This window comes from Megascapheus bottae, chromosome 6, assembly GCF_031878675.1.
Source record: "Megascapheus bottae isolate mThoBot1 chromosome 6, mThoBot2.hap1, whole genome shotgun sequence".
Classification (NCBI taxonomy): Eukaryota; Metazoa; Chordata; class Mammalia; order Rodentia; family Geomyidae; genus Megascapheus; species Megascapheus bottae.
In genome coordinates, this window is record NC_143514.1 from 7,248,622 (window position 1) to 7,270,435 (window position 21,814).

At 41.0% G+C, this 21,814-nt stretch overlaps 2 protein-coding genes across 5 annotated transcripts in view; one reads left to right on the top strand and one right to left on the bottom strand.

Annotated features, from left to right (window-relative positions):
- Positions 1–5,012: 5,012 nt before the first annotated feature.
- Positions 5,013–18,452, bottom strand: Tmed5 (transmembrane p24 trafficking protein 5). Its single transcript, XM_090334212.1, has 4 exons — positions 17,968–18,452; positions 13,360–13,457; positions 7,892–8,072; positions 5,013–5,256 (listed from the first exon to the last, which is right to left on the bottom strand). The coding sequence occupies exons 1-4, from the start codon at positions 18,154–18,156 to the stop codon at positions 5,038–5,040; spliced, it is 687 nt and encodes a 228-aa protein (XP_090190338.1). The 5' UTR covers positions 18,157–18,452; the 3' UTR covers positions 5,013–5,037.
- Ccdc18 (coiled-coil domain containing 18) overlaps positions 18,087–21,814 on the top strand; it is an 80,023-nt gene continuing 76,295 nt past the window's right edge. For 3 of the 4 annotated variants that reach the window (XM_090334207.1, XM_090334211.1, XM_090334210.1), the window contains exons 1-3: positions 18,661–18,792; positions 20,141–20,317; positions 21,473–21,608. In XM_090334207.1, the coding sequence (XP_090190333.1) occupies positions 21,475–21,608 (134 nt within the window). In that variant the 5' untranslated portion in view covers positions 18,661–18,792; positions 20,141–20,317; positions 21,473–21,474. Of the gene's footprint in view, positions 18,196–18,660; positions 18,793–20,140; positions 20,318–21,472; positions 21,609–21,814 lie in introns of those variants that run through there. The other variant, XM_090334208.1, reaches the window with a different exon arrangement.

Below are 21,814 nucleotides of genomic sequence, written 5' to 3' on the forward strand. Positions count from 1 at the left end.
TGCCTCTACCCCTTGAGCCACAGAACCACTTACAGTTTTCTAGTGATTAATTAGAGATGAGTCTCACAGGACTTTCATGCCTGGGCTGGCTTTGAAAAGCTGTAAGTGATGTCGTGGCTCAAGTGGTAGAGGGCTAGCCTTGAACAAAAGCAGCTCAGGACAGTGCCAGGCTCTTGAGTTGAAGCCCGAGGACTGTTCTCCATACCTCCCAAAAGTTCATTCACTTATTTTTATTTACATAATTCACATCTCTTTTTGTCCAGTCCTGGGGTTGAACTCAGTGCCTGGGCACTGGCCTTGGACACTTACTTGAGCCATAGCACCATTTCCAGCCTTTTCTGATTATGTGGTTCTGAGGAATTGAATCCAGGGCTTCATGCATCCTAGGCAAGCACTTACCACTAGGCTACATTCCTGGCTCCATAATTGACTTCTCTCCCCCCCACACCCCCAGTCCTGCCACACCCCACACCTACCACTTCAGCCATAGCAGCACTTCTGGACTTTTCTACGTGTGTGGTACTAAGGAGTTGAACCCAGACACATTCTAGGCCAAGCTTGCCGCCAATACACTTTTTGAAGGATATTTGTTTTTAGGTTTTGGCTGTTACAAATGAATGTTTTATGTTTGTGTGGTTTTATTTGAACACATAATTTCCCAAGGATAAAATGAACATGTATACAACTACTGTGCTGTGTGTTTTATGCAAAACTGTCTGGAATATTTTGCAGTGGGTCATGTCCCTGAGCTCTTTAGCTGAACGCTACCGCCCTATCCCTGGGCCTGGGCTTTGTCCCTGAGCTCTTCAGCTCAAGGCTACCACCCTGCCCTTGAGCCAAGCCCCACTTCCCTTTTTCTAGTGGTTCGTTGGAGAGAAGAGTCTCAGGTCCTTTTGTATGTGGGCTGGCTTTGAACCTTGATCCTCAGATCTCAGCCTCTTGAGTAGCTAGGATTACAGGCATGGGCCACCAGCCTACTTGCAGTGGATCTTCTATTTGAAGTTTGGGTGATTTGACTTGTCTTGCATCCTAGCAAATTATAGAATGTTTATCTAGAAATGGTGTTTCTTGTTTTTGTTTCTTCTCCCAGTCTTGGACCTTGAACTCATTATTCTTGAGCTTTCTCAAGGCTAGAGCTCTACCACTTGAGCTTCAGCACACCTTCTGGCTTTTTTTCTGTGTATGTGGTACTGAAGAATTGAACCCAGGTCTTTGTGTATGGTAGGCAAGCATTCTAGCACTAGGCCAAACTCTCCCGTCCCAATTTCTGGTTTGCTTGCTTGCTTTCTTGCTTTTTTGTGGGTGTCTGTGTCATGGGGTAAACCTAAGATCTCAGCCTCCTGAGTAGCTAGGATTCCAGGCATGAGCCACTGTGCCCTGCCCAATTTCTTTTTTTTTGTTTGCTTTTGTTTTTGCCAGTTCTGGGCTTGACCTCAGAGACTGAGCTCTGTCCTTGGGATTTCTCAAGGCTACAGAGCTCTACCACTTGAGCCTCAGCACCACTTCCAGCTTTTTTCTATGTATGTAGTACCTAGGAATTTAACCCAGATCTCGTGCATGCCAGGCAGGCACTCTACCATTAGGCCAAACTCCGGGCCCCCCAATTTCTTGTTTTAAGAAGTGAAATCCAAGGTAGAAAGATGTAGTTGAAGGTAGAAATTATCACATTTTACTGCTCATTTAAGATGGCTTATTCACAGATACAATGCAGTATTTAAGTATATAATTACAGGCACTTCTCATGAGTCTTAAAATAAATTTATGAAAGTACATTTTAATTTATATTTCAAACATTTCTTACATTTTGCGCATTGACATTCATACAAAGGACAGCACATTCATAAAGGTCCAAGGACAGCACATTCATAAAGGTCCAAATGCAATGACAATGAACTCTAGGTTTTGTTAAAATATTACAGCCTATTATAATTAAAAACCAAAGACAAAATGAGCTCTTAACAATTTGCTTGAATTTAGTAAAATTTAGAAAGCAACATAAATACTTTCGTTTCTTATTTTCTTTTTTCAGATTAATTATAAAAATAAGTCACTATTTCTAAATTGTTTTTCAAATAAAGCCAGTATTTACCTTTATACAGATAGAAGTTATTGAATTATAGGCTTAATATCAGTGGCACAAATCACATCCATAGAAAGTGATGTAACCACAACTTTGTTAGGTAAGTAAAGATTAGAGTACAGTATAGTAACAGCCATATCTAAGAGGTAGACATCTCAATCACAGTTCTATAGAAAGACACAGTAGTTTTCATCTGTACCCTGCTTTTAACAGAAGGAGAAGGAGCGGGCTCTTGTAGGCAATGATTTTACTGCCCGAGTTCTGTCTGCTGCAAGGACATTCCTAGTCATTCGAAACATTTTCTTAAGGTACCTGACAATATTTATTTCATTTTACAAAATCTGAATAGGGAAATATAAGCTTCTGTTTCCCTACTAGCCTAATTTCTATTATACTTGTGCCATTCGAGTGTAAACTGTAAGAAGTCAATATTTAGAGCATTATTGCTTATTAAGAACTGCAAAATACAATTTGCAGATGGATTTTTTTTTTCTTTTGGTTGATTATAGGCTTGAACTCATAGTCTGGGTGCTGTCCCTTCTTTTCACTCAAGGCTTATACTCTACAACTTTTAGCCACAGCATCATTGCTTAGGTTTCTAATAACAAAGCCCTGTAGTACTAAAAATCTGTGTAGCTTAAGAATTCTATTTCATGATAAAGTTAGATAACTCATATGTGAATAAGTCTACAGATTTATGGTATAAAGTAGACTAGTGTGTGTTGTACTCTGTATATGGCTTATTTATATATCTTTTCAATCCTGTATGAGTAAAGTCATTAGCGATTTTATGAGAGTTGGGTTAAAAACTAATAAATCTGTCTATCCAGTGCTAAATCTCTATCTCATAAGATGTAGCTGATATTTAGATGGGGCTCTATCTCATAAGATGTAGCTGATATTTATGAAGACAATTCAAAACAGCGACGGACAAGTAGAAAACATCCCTGTGAAAAGGAAATTTATTTCCAAAGATTTTAGGATTGGAATGTCATAATGAGCCTCTCATATTACACATTTTTATATTTCTCTATATAATAAAGTTTTATTTTAGATTAGATATTCTGAAGTTTATTTTAGATCTTTGTTTCTGGTAATTCTGAGAACTCAAAAAAGAGATACCTGGCTGGGAGTTTGGCCTAGTGGTAGAGTGCTTGCCTAGCATGCACGAAGACCTGGGTTTGATTCCTAGGCTCTAGTGGTAGAGCACTAGCCTTGAGAAAGCGTTAAGGACAGTGTTCAGGCCCTGAGTTCAAGCCCCAGGACTGGTAAAAAAAAAAAAAAGTATTTGCCTTATGGCATGATGACTCACACCTGTAATCCTAGCTACTCAGGAGGCTGAGATCTGAGGATCGAAGTTCAAAGCCAGCCCAGGCACTAAAGACCATGAGACTCTTATTTCTAATTAATCACTAGAAAAGGGGAAGTAGGGCTGTAGCTTTGAGCTGAAGAACTCAGGAACAGGACTTAGGCACACAGTTTAAGCCTCATGACGGGCAGGAGTTTGTCTAGGTGGCAGAGTGCTTGCCTAGCATGCACAAAGACCCGGGTTTGATTCCTCGGTACCACTTACATAGAAAAAAGCCAGAAGTGGCGCTGTGGCTCAAGTGATAGAGCTCTAGCCTTGAGAAAGCCCAAGGACAGACCCTGAACCTAGCCTAAGCCCAGGATTGGCAAAAAAAAAAAAGTTATATGGATCCAAGTCCTTTCAATAGTATATTGTTTTTAGTAATAGTGCATGATCCAATCATGGTGTAACTAACACTGTTGGCAGATAATACAAAATAAATTTGTTTTATATTTTAAGTACAAAATTTTGTATTGTAGCTAATGATGAGACAGAATGAATCTATTTATAGATTGAGCAACTTTTAAATATCTCTAGGAGACCTTTAATTATGCTTCTTCATTTCACAGAACTTGTCCTAATTTTTTTTAAATGCTTTATTAATTTTTAATATTTTTTTTTTTTGCCAGTCCTGGGCTTGAGCTCAGGGCCTGAGCACTGTCCTTGGACTTTCTCAAGGCTAGAGCTCTACCACTTGAGCCTCAGCACCACTTCCGGCTTTTTTCTATATGTGGTACTGAGGAATCGAACCCGGGTCTTCATGCATGCTAGGCAAGCACTTTAACCACTAGGCCAAACTCCCGGCCCACTTGTCCTAATTTTTTATGAATGCCTCTTAATTCTTTTTTTTTTTTTTTTTGCCAGTCCTGGGCTTAGGTTCAGGGCCTGAGCACTGTCCTTGGACTTTCTCAAGGCTTAGCACTCTACCACTTGAGCCTCAGCACCACTTCCGGCTTTTTCTATGTATGTGGTACCGAGAAATCGAACCCGGGTCTTCATGCATGCTAGGCAAGCACTTTAACCACTAGGCCAAACTCCCGGCCCGCCTCTTAATTCTTAAATTCCCAGAGATAAAGTTTTAAGAATTACTAAAACCTCAACAAAGCTATAAGTATATAAAACTAAGGCTTTTCATGATGTTTTATATTGTAACATTTGATTCTAAATGTTATTTCAGATTTAAGTTATAATTTAGGAGGTAAGTGTATAAGAGAAAAGTTGATGTATTAAATTCATAATCATAGTTTTCAGATGATTTGTAACAATATATTGAAACTTTCTATAGTTAACTTTTATAAAAAAGCATCTGGGTAAGACTAATATTGTATATAGGCCTAGCGTTCAAATTTAGAAAAATGTTATTAGCTAAAATCTATATTTTATATTTTTAAAAATGTCCTCATATACACTTAGGAACATGTGGGTTAAGGGTCTATACAATGAGAAGTGAAGATTTTCACATTAAAATTTTACTTGTTTTACAGTTAATAATTCCTGAAAATATTTTGGAGAAAACTATTCTATTAATGGACTTTAACAGTGTACTATTCTTCCACTTCCTCCCTCCCTCCCCCCTACCCCCGTTTAAATAATCTAATCTACTTCTGAGTTAAGTTCTACTTTTCCTCTTATCTTCAAATAAACTCTTCAACATGTAAACTTGAATGGCTGACACTGCCACCATGACCACTAAATTAACTACAGACCAGAAATTAACTCTATCAAAGTTGCTTTCTTGTATGTTTCGATCACGAGCTTCAAATGCTCTAAGCAGAGTTTGTATATGACCACTTTTGCTTAATCTTGACTTGATGCTGTTGATGGATTCCTGGAGATGAATAAAAAAAATTTTACTATAAAAAGTACTCCGAAATTCTAAGTTAAAAAATGTGCTTCGATGGGACAGTGTAGCTCAAGCCTGTAATCCTAGCTACTCAGGAGGCTGAGATCTGAGGATCGAGGTTCAAAGCCAGCCCAGGCACACAAGTCCTTAAGACTCCAATTAAGCACTAGAAAACCAGAAGTGGCGCCGAGACTCAAGGGGTCGGGTGGTTAGCACTGAGCTGAGCAGTTCAGAGACAGCGCCCAGGCCGAGTCACAACCCCATGACTGACCAAAAAAAAAAAAAAATCACATGGGGACTTTTCTGCTGGGGCCTGCTTTGAACCTCAAGCCTTAGCCTTCTTAGGATTACAGATGTGAGACACCAAGAATTTTAAGGCAAAAGGTGGACAAGTGAATTAAAGGTTACATGACTTTATATAAAGATCCTCTTTTAAGGTTAAAAAAAAGTGAAAAATTTCATGATAATTTTACTTGTATTATAATACCTAGAAACATTACATGCATTATATCTTTTAGTATTTACAATCTTTTGAAAATGATTAAGCCTTTTTAATTCTGGTGCCAGTCTTGGAGCACTGGGCATTGTCACTGAGTAATTATGCTCAAGGCTACTGCTCTACCACTTGAACTACATGGTACCATTTCTGGCTTTTTCTTTTTTTGATGGGGGGGTTGTTTTGTTTTGGGGTGGCCCATGCTGGCTTTGAACCACAACCAGATTTCAGAAACATGAGTAGGAACACATGCATGAGCCACTTTCATTGTATTTTTTAAAAAAATCAATTGATATAATCTTTAGGTATAATTAGCCAATATATATTTGTTTTATGGGTAAATGTTGATTTAGTCAAGAATATTTAACAAGGGCTGGGAGTTTGGCCTAGTGGTAGAGTGCTTGCCTAGCATGCACGAAGACCCAGGTTCGATTCCTTGGTAACATATACATAGAAAAAAGCCGGAAGTGGTGCTGAGGCTCAAGTGCTAGAACTCTAGCCTTGAGAAATCCCAAGGACAGAGCTCAGTCCCTGAGCTCAAGCCCAGGACTGGCTAAAAAAAAAAAAAAAGAATATTTAACAAAATGTCTTTTAATCTCACAAAGTATTAGTGAAACTAGAAAACATTTCATTAGATGTACATATCATAAAATCAGTTTAGTCTATAATGCAAAAATGTTGAATACCTAGTTGCCTATCTTATGGGGGGAAAAAAAACTACCAAATATTTTAAGATCAGTTAACAATTAGATTTTTCTTTTTGTTGGTCATGTGGCTTGAACTCAGGGTCTGGGTGCTGTCTCTGAGCTATTCAATTCAAGGCTAGCACTCTACCACTTTTACCTACAGCACCACTTCTGGTTTTCTGGTGTTAGTTGGAGATTATAGAGTCTCAAAGACTTTCTTGCTTGGGCTGGCTTTGAACTGCAATCCTCAGATCTCAGCCTCCTGTGCAGCTAGGATTCAGATGTGAGCCACCAATGCTCAGTAGGCTTTCCTTTTCCTTTTCTTTCTTTTTTTCTTGTTGCTGCTCCTAGGGCTTGGACCCCAGGATTTGGATGTTGATGTCTTGAGCTTTTTACTCCAGTCTAGCAGTCTACCACTTGAGCTGCAGCTCTGCTTTTGGGTAGTTAACTAGAGATGACCTTCACACAATTTCCTGCTCTGATTGGCTTTGAACTACAAATCCTCAGATCTCTGCCTCCTGAGTAACTAGAATTATTGGCAGGAAGGTATGCGCCACCAAAACTGGCCTTTTTTGTGTCTCTCCTCTTCGCACCTTACCCCTCCCACACTTCCTTCCTGTCCTGGGATTGAACTCGGGACCTAGGCACTGTCTCTGAGCTTTGTTGCTAATATACTACCTTGAGCCACAGCTCCACTTCTAGCTTTTTTGGTGGTACTGGGAGAGGTGTCTCATGCACTTTGTTGTCCAGGCTAGCATCAGATCTTAGCCTCCTGAGTAGCTAAGATTACAGGCATGGACTACCAACACCTGGCTTAAAACTAAGATCTGAAATTGTGCTGCATGTTGGTGGCTCACACTTGTAATCCTTCCTTCTAAGGAGCTAAGATCTGAGGATCAAGGTTCAAAGCCAGCCCTGGCAGGAAATGTCTGAGATTCTTATACAGTTTATCAACCACCAGAAAAACACAAGTGGCACTGTGGCTCAAAGTAGAGTACTAAGTAGTCTTGAGCAAAAGTCCTCAGGGACTGCACCCAGGCCTTGAGTTCAAGAAGAAATTGTGTCAAAATGTTTTTGACCAAATACTAGAAGCAGATCTTCTTAGACAATGTAGATGTTAATACCTATCACATGTTAAAAAGTGGCTATGAGCCTGGGCGAGGGGGCTCATGCCTGTAATCCTAGCTACTCAAGAGGCTGAGATCTGAGGATTGAGGTTCAAAGGTATCCCAGGCACTACAGAATGTGAGATTCTTATCTCCAATTAATCTGTAGAAAATGGGAAGTGGGGACTGGCTCAAGGGTAGGGTGATAGCCTTCAGCTGAAGAGCTCAAGGACAGCGCCCAGGCCCAGTTCAAGCCTCATGACCCACAAAAAAAAAAGGTGGGTGGCTATGAAGATTTAACCATTATTACTTTATGTGAAGATCATACTAACCAGGATGTCTTCCAGTTTCATCTCCAACATATCTGTACCAGTAATATATTTCTTCCAGTCTTCTTCTGGTGTCTGCTCTCCCATATTATCCAGGATTAATTCAAAGAAAATTACTTTCTCAGAAATGGTGCTGAATGTATTGTCAAAGCAGAACATGTAGTCACCAACTTCAGTCTCTATACTGTATTTAAAAAACAGGGCATATCTTAAGTTATTTCTATTTAGAACCAAAGGAAAAAGTAACACTAAAAGAAACAACATGCACTGTGTAATCCTGGCAGCCATTGATTTCCTTAGTATTGTAGGACAGTTTACAGCTTCTAGAGAGAAACAACCTGGAAACAAACACATTCAAGAACATGCAAAGTAGACATGCTTGGGATCTTTTTGGTGAAGAAGATTAATTTTGGGAAAAGACAAGTACAAGCTAGTAAAGTTTAATGTTTATACATTATTGAAAATGATTTTATGTATGTTCAATTCATATACAAGTATGATTACTAAGCTGTTCTTTGAGATTAACCTGTATACTGAGTTGTTTTTTTTTCAAAAACAATAATGTACTAAGCGGTTTCTTCTAATCTTCCAACTATTTAAACCTTTGTAGTAGAGTTTACAAAGATTAGAGATGTGTTCTACAGCCAACAACTGGAACTTCAGCTGCATCACCTTTACTGAATTGTAACTCACATCTAAGTTTAATACCTTTTACATTCGAAGTAATTGGCCTGGCCAAAATTAATTTAGTGACAAGTTTTCCTAACTTTCTTTGTGTTTGTGAAAACTCTTAACAAGTAAAATGCTCACCATATTAATAACACATGCTACTGTTGGCCTCCACATAAGAAAATACCTTTTCCTTCAAAGTATGGCAAAGCCAGTTTACATTTTTGAAGCTGACCAAGGAAATGCCTGTAAATTAAGAGACTGACAATAACACTTTAAGAAATTAATTCAAACACCTTGGTGGTCTTCTGAGTTCATTAAAATGACAAAATCAGTGATTTAGATGAGAGATAGTTTTTATTGTGTATATCAGTCCTTTTGTGTTCAAGGCTGCTGCTGTACCACTTGAGCCATATCCTTACCCTTAGCTATTTGGTACTTAATTGGAGGTAGTAGTCTCACAGACTTTCTTATGCAGACTGGCTTTGAACCATGATTTCAGTCTCCTGAATAGCTAAAATTAAAGGCAGGAGCCATGGGCATCTAGCTATTTGCGCTCTTTTTCATCCAGCCACAGGGCAACTGTAAATTACACAGATCCTTTTACAAAGGAACAACAATTTTTATTTTTTTAATTATATTTTTTTGCCAGTCCTGGGGCTTGCACTTAGGACCTGAGCAAGAGCTCAGGGACAACACCCAGGCCCAGGGGTAGGCCTAATTGTGTGTGTGTGTGTGTCCCTGTTCCTAAGTTCTTCAGCTCAAGGCTACCACCCTAACCTTGAGCCCACTCCCCATTTTCTAGAGGTTAACTGGGGATAAAAGTCTCAGGTCCTTTTGTGCCTAGGCTGGCTTTGAACCTTGATCCTCAGACCTCAATCTGAGTAGTTAGGATTACAGGCATGGGCCACTGGGCTGGCAGCTGGCTTTTTTTTACTAGCTGTGTATCATTCAGTGATTTCTGTTTCCATGCTTCAGTTTACTTATTAGTAAAATGATAATATTATGTACCACAAAGGAATTTGGTAAAAAACATTAATATGTGAAAAATGCTTATCATACCAGTCTGCCACATCAAAAGAATTAAATAGTAGGGTGCGATGTGGCCCACGCCTGTAATCTCAGATACTAAAGAGGCTGAGATCTCAGGATCATGGTTCAAAGCCAGCCAGGGCACTACATAGCCCCATCAAAGTCTTATCTCCAATTAATCACCAGAAAACCAGAAGTGGAGTTGAGGCTCAAGGAGGTGGGGTAGTAGCCTTGAGTTGAAGAGCTCAGGGACAATGGTCAGGCTCAGAGTTTAATCCCTACAACTGGACCAAAAAAAAAAAAACCCTAACCATATACTCAATTATTTTCTCTCAAATAGAGTTAATTCTATGAAATAAGACAACTCCTTCCCCTAGTAGGTTTTTGTTTGTTAGTTTTGTGCTTTTTGCTATTACTGGTATTTGAACTGGGGGTCTTTCCCACTTGCTCAGCTTGCATGTTGAACTGGTGCTATACCAGTAAGAAAAACACCTCCGGCCTAGATTTTTGCCAGTTCTAGGGCTTGACCTCAGGGACTGGGCACTGTCCTTGGTCTTTCTCAAGGTTAGCACTCTACCAATTGAGATATAGCACCACTTCTAGTTTTTTCTGTGTATGTGGTACCAAGAAATCAAACCCAGGGCTTCCTTCATGCTAGGCAAGCACTCTACCAGCAGGGCATGGTTCTGGCCTGCTCCAGCCTAGATTTTTTGCTGGTTATTTTTGGAGGTGGAGTCTGCAAGTCTTTCCTGCATGAGCTGGCTTCAAGCTGCAGTCTTCTACATCTCAGTCTCTTGAGCAGCATGGACTATAGTTGTGAAACCAATGAATGACTTTACCGCCCTACCCCTTTGAGCCACAGTGCCAATTCCAGTTTTCTGGTGAATAATTGGAGATAAGAATCTCACAGGCTTTGTAGTGCCCAGCTGGCTTTGAACCTGGCTGTCTTTGAACTGAGATCCTCAGATCTCGGCTAGGATTGCAGGCATGAGCCACTTCACCCAGTCCACTTCTGGTTTTCTAGTGGTTAACTGGAGATAAAGAGACTTTTCTGCATGGGCTGCGTTCAAACTGCGATGCTTAAATAGCTCCTGAGTAGCTAGGATTACAGGCATGAGCTACTAGCACCTGGCGTGCCTGGTTTTGACAGGTAATTTTGATTTAACACTTTAGCAGAGCAAGGTAGACATAAACATTGGTAATTTTTTTTATTCTAAAACTTAAAGATGAAATAAAGTTTAGTTTTTGTATATATGAGCATTAAAGACAAAAGGGGGAAGAGAAGAGTTAATTCTCAATGAGTCTAAAATGACTGCTAAAATTTAATTGCTATTTCTCTTCTATATAAATATGCAGTTTTTTTTGTTTTTTGTTTTTGCCAGTCCTGTGGCTTGAACTCAGGGCCTGAGCACTGTCCTTGGGCTTTCTCAAGGCTAGTACTCTACCATTTGAACCACAGTGCCACTTCTGGCTTTTTTTTGTGTATGTGGTATCAAGAAATTGAACCTAGGGCCGGGAGTTTGGCCTAATGGTTAAAGTGCTTGCCTAGCATGCACGAAGACCCAGGTTCGATTCCTTGGTACCACATACATACAAAAAAGCCGGAAGTGGTGCTGAGGCTCAAGTGGTAGAGCTCTAGCCTTGAGAAAGTCCAAGGATAGTGCTCAGGCCCTGAGCCCAAGCCCAGGACTGGCAAAAAAAAAAAAAAAAAAAGAAATTGAACCTAGGTCTTCGTGCATTCTAGGCAAGCACTATATCACTAGGTCAAACTCCCAGCTGTAAATGCAAATTCTTTGAGTATTTAAATTAGTATCCTAAAAAATGATGGATATGGGGGCTGGGACTTTGGCCCAGTGGTAGAGTGCTTGCCTAGCATGCATGAAGACCCAGGTTCGATTCCTCAATAGAGCTCTAGCCTTGGGAAAGCAGTGCTCAGGCCCTGAGTTTTAAGGTCCAGAACTCTCAAAAAAATAAAAATAAATTTAAAAAATTTTAAAAAATGATGGATGTGGATTAATTTCCCTCATTTATTTGCACATAACATATATTTAATGTTTACTGAGTATCAATTACATGCCAGAAGCTTTAGCTAACGAAGACCAATAGTTATAATAACTACTACTTGCAACAGGCTATATGTCAGGGATGTTCTAAGCATCATATGATACAAAGCAAGTTTTGCTTCATCCTGTTTCCACCCTGCATGTGTGTCCCTGAAGACTTACTTAACCTCTCTAGGCTTCATTATCTGTAAAATGGGAATTGAGAATTAAGGAGTCCTTCTCATCATGGCTGGGAAAGATTTAGAAGCTAACCTTAACTTATGAGACTTTAGCTATTCTGCATTGGCTCATCCTCTCTCTATAAATTCATAGTTTACTTTGAACATATTAGCAGTACTAATTAAAGAGAGTTCTATAAGAAAGCAATGGAATTGGGCAGGGAACTATGACAATGAGATAGGAAAAAAGAGTAGTGAGAGCTGGTGAGGTGGCTCACGCCTGTAATCCTAGCTACTCAGGAGACTGAGATCTGAGGATCAAGGTTCAAAGCCAGCACAGGCACAGAAGGACCTGAAACTCTTACCTCCAATTAACCTCATAAACCTCTAGAAAAAAGGAAGTGGGGCTTGGCTCAAGGGTAGGGTGGTAGCCTTGAGCTGAAGAACTGAAGGACAGCGTCCAGGCAGAGTTCAAGCCCCATGACCCACACAAAAAAAGAAGAAAGATATGTCCTTTTGTTAAACTCTGAACTCTTGAGTATTTTCTATCTATATGGCTTCCTATAGCTATATATTTAATAATAAAACTTAAGCTTTTCATGGTTTATAATCAGTTGTAATAAAATGTCAACTAAAAAGTAAAACTGGGAATGGGAATGTGGCTTAATGGTAGAGTGCTTGCCTAGCATTCATCAAACCCTTTTGGGTTTGATTCCTCAGTACCACATAAACAGAAAAAGCCAGAAGTGGTGATGTAGCTCAAGTAAGTGCTACCTTCAAGCAAAAGTAGTTCCAAAACAGTACCCAAGGCCTTAGTTCAGTACCTAGAACTGGCCAAAAACAAAAAGGAAGGAAAAAAAAAAAAAGGTCTGAGTAAAACAAATATTTTATACTCACATACAAAGATGTACTGTACTACGCATTTAAGAAAGAACCATAAAACAGAGCACTGTCTTAATCAGGAAACAGATCTGATGACTTTGGGTAAGTAAGCCCAGAAGACTTATTTTAAATAAGCAGAAAAAAATGGAATTGGAGGTGTTGTTTATGTGGTAGAATATCAGCTAGGAGCAAAAGAGCCAAGGCAGAATGTGAAGACATGAATTTAAGCACCAGGGAGGGAAAGAAAAGCAGAAAATAACAGAAAAGTGAGGAAAAAAAGGTACTATGGACAGTATATGGATACTATCTATAGCCACAGCTCAGGAAATCTTGATATATAACCTCAGATGATAGCTTTTCAGTTAAAATGGAAAACATACTAACCAAACAAGCAGGTATGAAATGAAATAGCAGACTGAATGTAATATTCAAGGAATAATGTATTTGAAACAAAGAAAGAAAGTAACCGGATGCTGATCCTGTGGTAGGTAGCACACTACTGAAGAAATTTAGAGAAAAAGGATAGAATGAATGAATGAATGGATTATGCTTTAGAAGATGGTATAAGAACTGTACTAAAAAATTTGCAATTATCTAATATTGATATTCTTCCCTGAAGATAACCCACTGATATTTAACTAGAAAAGAAATGAACAAGATTACTTACGTGTGAACTCCATCTGATTTTCTTTGTTCAAAAACTAAAGTTTTGCCTTCTGGAGAGGCAAGATGGAAATCAATGTCTAATCCTGCTCCATCTAAAACCTGTGAGAGAGCACACAAGAGGAAAATAGATGTTAAAAATTCTGAAAATAAGGGCCAGGAGTTTGGCCTAGTGGTAAAGTGCTTGCCTAGCATGCATGAAGACCCAGGTTCAATTCCTCAGTACCACTTACATAGAAAAAGCCAAAAGTAGTGCTGTAGCTCTAGTGGTAGATCTTTAGCCTTGAGAAAAAAAACCCAAGGACAGTGCTCAGGCCCTGATCTCAAGCCCAGGTCTGACAAAAATCTGAAAATAAGAGGCCGGGAGTTTGGCATACTGGTAGAGTGGTTGCCTAGTTTGCATGAAGACTGGGGTTTGACTCCTTGGTATGACATATATAGAAAAAGCCAGAAATGGTGCTATGGTTCAGTGGCAGAGTGCTACCCTTGAGGAAAATGCCCAAGGACAGTGCTCAGGCTCTGAGTTCAAGCCCCAGGACTGGCAGAGAAAAAAAAATCTGAAAATAAGCCAGTGTGGTGGTTCACACCTGTAATCCTAGCTACTCAGGAGGCTGAAATCTGAGATTCATGGTTCAAAGCCAGCCCGGGCACAAAATGACCTGAGACTCTTATCTCCAACTAACCCTTAGAAAACTGGAAGTGGGAGCTTGGTAGAGTGATAGCCTTGAGCTTCATCTCTTCAGAGGTCAGGGACAACACCCAGGCTGAGTTCAAGCCCCATGAACCCCCCAAAAACAAAGAAAGAAACAAAAAAGCTGGGTGCAGTGGCTCACGCCTGTAATCCTAGCTACTCAGGAGGCTGAGATCTAAGGTTCAAAGTCAGCCAGGACACAAAAGGACCTGAGACTCTTATCTCCAATTAACCTCTAGCCTTGAGCTAAAGAGCTCAAGGACAGTGCCCAGGCCAAGTTCAATCCTGGCCCACAGATGGCCTACACACACACACACACACACACACACATTCTGCAAATAAATGATGTTAAGTAGTTATATGACTTACACATCCATGAAGTTTGTAGTTCAAAATTTTATTATCCACATGTTTACAGAGATTCCCAAGCAGAGAAATCACTATAAAAGGTTCACCTCCATACCAACACTTCGGAAAACCAAATACAAAATGTTTTGGAGTGCTACATGCTCAACCTAGGCCATCTGGCATTCTCATAAATATACTTCTGCTAAGCAGGGGTGTGGAGGATCGATTCTGGCATGGCTCTAGTGGTCCCTGCCTTTTTGGTAAACATAGTGTCATGTAATGAGTTTAATGTGGCAAATATGGATATCACTTCCATGATTAGGTTATAAAAGACTAACTTCCATCTTGCTAGGTTGTTCTCTCTTACTGGCACTCCTTAATTGTTATGTGAGATAAATTGTCCTGTTCAAATAAGTTTTTTTTTTTTGCCAGTCCTGGGCTTGAGCTCAGGGCCTAAGCACTGTCCTTGGACTTTCTCAAGGCTAGAGCTCTACCACTTGAGCCTCAGCACCACTTCCAGCTTTTTTTTCTATGTATGTGGTACCAAGAATCGAACCCGGGTCTTCGTGCATGCTAGGCAAGCACTCTATCACTAGGCCAAACTCCCAGCTCAAATAAGTTTTATGGAAAGGGTCACATGGAAAAACTCAAGGAAGACCTATGGCTAACAGTGTGTGAAAAAATGAAGACTTAGTCTGATAACTTGTGAGGAACTGAATCTTACCAACAACCATCAGTGAGCTTGGAAATGCATACTTTCAAGCGGAGCCTGAGATGACTGAAGCCTTGTTGGGTGATGCAGAATAGAAGACCTACTTAAGAAGTGATTCTGGGGGCCGGGAGTTTGGCGTAGTGGTTAAAGTGCTTGCCTAGCATGCATGAAGACCCGGGTTTGATTCCTTGGTACCACATACATAGAAAAAAGCTGGAAGTGGTGCTGAGGCTCAAGTGGTAGAGCTCTAGCCTTGAGAAAGTCCAAGGACAGTGCTCAGGCCCTGAGCTCAAGCCTAGGACTGGCAAAAAAAAAAAAAAAAAAGAAGTGATTCTGATTTATACAAACTACAAGTAAATGTTTTAAGCCACTAAACTTTGAGATAATTATTTGCATTGCGATAGATCTACAATCTTAGTTGGTCAAATACGTTGCTCAATACTGTACTGGGTAAGTATAATATTAAAATGCTGAATTTGGGGGGGGAGGAGGAGGGAAATGGGGACCAAGACATGAGAAAGGGTATCAATGTATGTGAAGTAATGCACCTTCTATCTGGTGCATATAAGGTAACTCTTCTATTAGTTACAATAAAAACATATGGAAAAGAAAAAAAATGCTGAATTTTTGTATCTTTAATCTGAAGGCTCCAGTGTTATGTAAAACAAAGCCCAAATAACTTCCTTTTTTCTCCTATTGTTAACTTCAGTTTCCCTCCATAAACATTTGGAGGTGTAGAAGGAAAATTTTCATTTGACCCTAAACTACCTTTAATACAAAACCAAACCAAATCGAACAAAATAAAAACTGAGTAAATTACAGTTGCTAAGAATTTAATCATGAAGTTGAAAAATGTAAACAAAGGGTTGAAGATGATTTTCACCCTGCAAATCTCCTCAGCACTGGAACATTATTTCTGTCTGAAGTGATCTTCACATGACAAATCCCTCCAACATTATTTCTGTCTTTCCTTAAAACTGTTTAGAGAACAAACAAGTCTTACTTATTTAATTATTTATTCATTTATTGTCAGTACTGGGGCTTGAATTCGGCGATTGCTTATTGTGTCTGAGCTCTTTGGCTCTTGAGCAAAACTGCCAGTTCCAATTTCTGGAGATTAACATGAGGAGTCAGAGTCTAACAGACTTTTCTGCCTGAGCTGCCTTTCAACCATGATCCTCAGATATAAGCCTCCTGAGTAACTAGGATTACAGATGTGAGCCACAAGCAACCTGTGGGCTAATCATTTTAAATATAAAAGATACAAAGTATAAAGCAAAAGCAAACTATATATAACAATAGAGGCATAAATGTAAAATAACATGCACCGAATATTTACTGTCAGGAATGGTCTTCCAAAGGTTTATTTTGCCAGTCCTAGGGCTTGAACTCAGGTCTTGAACATTGTCCTTAGGCTTTCTCAAGGCTAGAGCTCTACCACTTGAGTCACAGCACCACTTCCAGCTTTTTCTATGTATGTGGTACTGAAGAATCAAACCTGGGGTCTTTGTGCATGCTAGGCAAGCACTTTACCACTAGGCCAAACACCCAGGTCCAATTTATTTTTTAAGAACTCAACTTGATGAGGTGATTACTAATCTCTCAGTTTTTCCAAACAGCTGAATAACTTCTTCAAGATCACATAAGCTGTTTTTAAGAGCCAGGATTCTGAATGCAGACATTGAATTCAAGCGATGAGTAGCTGGTAACTAAAAGGAATAATTTGTGAGTAAATACTGAGGAACTTTGGATGAATATACATTGTGGTTGAAACTATTTCACTAGCCCTCTAGTTACCTTTACTGGAAAAAAAGAAAGTAAGAAGGAAAAGTGAACATTTGATTATAATTAATTTGGAAAAAAAAAAAAAGGAAAGCAAAGCAAAGAAGGGGTTAATGATGAAACATACCAGGCCATGTTTTTGGGCACTGCTACCTAGAAACATCAAAGTAACTGTATGGAACAAATATTCTGGGCTTGAGCTCAGGGCCTGAGCACTGTCCTTGGACTTTCTCAAGGCTAGAGCTCTACCACTTGAGCCTCAGCACCACTTCCGGCTTTTTTTTTTTTCTATATGTGGTACCGAGGAATCGAACCCGGGTCTTCATGCATGCTAGGCAAGCACTTTAACCACTAGGCCAAACTCCCGGCCCCGGAACAAATATTCTTTAAGAAATTATCCCTGTCAGAATATCGCCTAAGTTAAGGAATGTTTTCTAATAGGATATTATACAGATACTAACAAAAAGTAAACATGGGAGACACGTAGACAAAGTTCAATGAAAAAACAGCTGTAAATTGTAGTGTACTACTTTATCTGATTTGAAAATAAAGGCAATATAATTGGGATGGAGTCGTACAAGTAAATATAATAAATATCCCTTTCACCGTAATTTAAAATCGCAGTTTCAAAAATCCTTAACCGAAGCAAAGGCATGCCGGATTTTTAATTAGGTGAACATTGTGGGAGTGATCCAAAGCCATGTGTCCAATGATAAAGGAGAACGTGTACCCGTTCAGAATTGTGAAATTCTCAGCGCTGGACCGTATGTTTGGCTAGAAGAGCGCCGGGCGAATGAAGAAACAAAGAATTCAGCCACCGACATCATCTGTTTTGGCTTCTTTCCGACCAGAGGAAAGGGAAGCGGACCGGTAGGCGTCAGTTCTGGGGCCGGCCAAACTTGTCGCGGGCTCCGGGTGGCCCCGCCCGGCGTCGCCACGCGCGCCTGCGCAGAGCAGGTCGGCGGCCGGGCGGCCCTCGCCCCTCACCTTTCCCCCACCCCCATCCCCTCAGTCCCTCAGAAGTTTGTGAGGGCGACGCCGCGGCGCCCCGGGACTGAAGGAAGGCGGTCGGCACTTACTTGGTATTCGATCTCCAGCGAGGCCTTCAGGGGCATGGGCTGGTAGAAGCACTCCTTGTGTCCCGCCGGAAGGGTAAAGGTGAAGTCACTGTCCAAGGAGGGCGTGAAGCCTGCCGCCCCCGGCGGCAGCACTGTGGGCAGCGCGGCCAGGAGGAGCACGGGGAGAGGCAGCCGGGTCTTGTCGCCCATCCCTGTAGGGGCGATCGCGGGCTGAACGCGCTGTGGAAGGTGTGTGGTGCGGGCGCCGCGTCTCCGCGGCTCCTGGCTGGGCTTCTCGTGGCAGGGATACCCAGAATCTGAAGAAAGTTCTGGAGGCAGCGGCGGCGACAAACGAATCCTGCCAGGGGGAAGCGCCGACCTCTGAGGCGTCGAGACTGAGGGCGGGGCCAGCGGCCCCTTTCCGCCCTCTTTCTCGGTCTCGTCCCCAGAGCTTCACACCCAGAGGCTTGCAGGTTCCCATGGCTTCCCTCCGCCCCTTAGGACACACCCCAATAGATGCCGTCGCCTTAATTGTGGGAAATGTAGTGTCGGGAGAGCTCAGCGTGAGCGCCCGGCCACATTTCCAACTACGATTCCCGGCAGACCATGCGCTGCGCGTCACGTCCGCGGCGCCAGCGCGGAGGCGGGGCTGCGACGGCGGAGGCGCGTCCCAACGGCTCCCGCGGCGGTTCGAACTCCTAGTTGCTGGGGTTCGCTCGTTCCTTGCCTCGCGTGTCTGAGGCTTCTACGCCGAGGCCTGGGAAGAGGGTCAAAGGCTTCCGAGCGCAGACGAGGCGCGTTGGACAGGGCCGTCTGGAGGGTCTCTCTCCATCTGAGACTTGGGTGGTGAGAGGATAACCCGAGGACCGCGGAAATAGGCCTTCTTGGGGGGCGGGTACCCGTGGCGCGGTCGGCCCGGGCCTGGCTGTGGTGGATGCTGCTGTTCTGGTTGATATGTAATTGGAAAAGATGATGTCAGGTTTTGCTCGGCGCTCTTCACGTGAATATAGCATGAACTGAGTCCAATTGAGCGTTCTTTAAACAGGAGAATGCTATAGGAAACTATGGTCTCTTTCCTGAATGGAGGCATTTTTCTTTTCCACAACCTACCCTGTTACATACACATAATGGGTATAGGCTTCTCTTCTGTGGGATGGTCGCATACTTATGCACCTAAATATGCAGTATCAATTAGAGATAAAAGGTGGCTTTGTAGGTAGGATGTGTGCTTTTCCAGGTTCTGATAGACAATACAGACAGTTCCTTGCCTGCCTTTCTCCCCCATCTTTTCTCAAGTAGTTCAAGGGGTTCAAGCAGCGAAGCACCTGCCAATTGAGTCACCACCCTCCTCCAGTCTCTGTTGTTTAGATAGGACATTTAGATATTTTGTTCAATCTCATATCCAACCTTTGGGGGTCTTGTTACATTTGTGTTGAGGCTGGAGACACATCTCAAATAGCTGTTAGTGTGGGGGTGCAGCGTGACACCTGGCATATGAAGATTAACCTTTAAAAAAAAAACTATTTCAAATTGAAGTGAGAGGCAGCCGTTTGTCATTGTTTAGGTCTTTTTCTAAAAAAAAAAACAAAAAAACTAGAGCCGGGGGCAGTGACTCACGCCTTTTAAGAATAATCTCCAGGGAAAATAGGCAGGTGGCTCACACCTGTAATCCTAGCTACTCAGGAGGCTGAGATCTGAGGACCAAGGTTCAAAGCCAGCTCAGGCACAAAAGGACCTGAGACTCTTATCTCTAGAACTCTTAAACTCTAGAAAACGGGAAGTGGGGCTTGGTTCAAGGGTAGAGTGTGGTATCCTTGAGCTGAAGAGCTCTGGGACAAGCCTAGTTCAAGCCCCATGACCCACAAAAATAAATAATTAAGTAAAACTAGTGTCACTGATTAGCCCAGGTTAGATTTGAATATGCTAGTTAGCCCATGTTGGACTCAAAGCAATGATTTTTCCTGTCTCAGCCTCCCTAGTATTGATATACGGGTTTGCTTCAAAGTGGGCTATTTGAGAACAAAAGATGCTCTAAAAAATTAAAAATATTTGTAGATTTAAAATATTCGTTTGTACTTCACAAGAAAATTTTTATATGAAATTACACAGAAGTTGAACATACAACCTTATTTATGAAACAGCACTTCTTAATTTGTCCAAATTTTCTTTTGCTTTTTCCTTCTTCATCCTATAGGGATTTAATAATGTTGAACAGATAAAGCAGGATGGAACCTGATCCATTCACTTTGATCTAGGAAAGTCTTCTCATTTAAACAGAAGCAACTTTGTGGAAACGGGAAAGTGGACATAAACCATTTTACTACTAAAATCATAAAGCATCTCATTTAATTTCCTGCCACATTTTTGGGAGGTAAGAAATGAGTTTGAGGGCTTTTTTGAAAAGTAATTTTATTGTCAGGGTGATGGACAGAGGGGTTACAGTTACATACATAAGGTAGTAAGTACATTTGTTGTTGGAGATTGTTACTCCCTCTAATGTTTTTCTCCCACTTTCCCTCTCCCTTACACCCCCACTTTACTTTTCTTTTTTCTTCTTTTTTAATCGATCATAAGACTTGAACTCTGGGCCTGGGCGCTGTCCCTGAGCTCTTCAACTCAAGGCTATTGCCCTACTCCTTGAGCCACAGCACCACATCCTGCTTTCTGGTCCTTAATTGGACTTTCCTGCTGGGGCTGGTTTTGAACATTGATCCTCAGATCTCAACCTCCTGAGTAGCTCAGATTACAGATGTGAACCACTGACTGCCCCTCTTTTTATAACCTTTCACCCTGCATTTGAGAAGTTTTGAGTGGGGAATAAATGTAGATACTATTTTAGTGGGATGAAGGAAGTTAACTGGAAATACAGCTTAGTTTCATAAAAATTACTAAGCTTTTCTAAATACACTGCAATCCTGAACATAATACCTCAAACTTCTAAGTTTATGAAGCTTGTTATTTTAGTTAAGGTGATGAAAGGTGCTACAATGGAAAAGGTAAATGGGACCTGAAGGAGAAGTGAAATCTTAAGATTAGCAGGATCATCTGGAGAATGAGTAGAGATGTTCTTACTTTTTTTTACTTTGATAATTGCAACAATAAAGTACTGGTCTTTATCACGATTTTGTGTGTGTGTGTGCACACACATACATGCACACACACATGCACACACCCATCCAGGGCTTGTACTCAGGGTCTGGGCACTGTCCGTGTGCCTCTTTTGCTTGAGACTAGCACTCTACCATATGAGCCACGGTGGATTTTTTTTTTTTTTTTGCCATTCCTGGGGCTTGAACTCAGGGCCTGAGCACTGACCTTGGGCTTTCGCAAGAGCTACCACTTGAGCCACAGCACCACTTTCAGCTTTTTCTATGTTTGTGGTACCTAGGAATCAAACCCTGGTCTTCATGCATGTGAGGCAAGCACTCTATCACTAGGCCAAACGCCCGTCCCCCTATGTGGAATATTTTGAGTGATTCTACAATGAGTCATGGTAAAAGATATTATCTCTCTCTCTCTCTTAAAGAAATGGAATCTAGTTCATCAGGTTACTGTAATAAAGACAATGAGGAAGAAAGTTTGCTTGCAAATGTTGCATCATTAAGACATGAACTAAAGGTAACAGAATGGAATTTGCACAATTTGGGGGAAGAGTTATCCAGGTAAGTAAAAACTATACTTTGAATTCAGAGTATTCAATTTATACAATCCTTAGGTATCATTGTTATATCTTATTTTAAATATGTCCATGGAATAAGATATAGTAGTTTTTTCATCTATAACTTTATTAAGTATCTATGGTATGTACAATCCTGTTAAAGACTAAAAGAATACATTGGAGTAGCACTGGATCTCAAGTGGTAGAGCA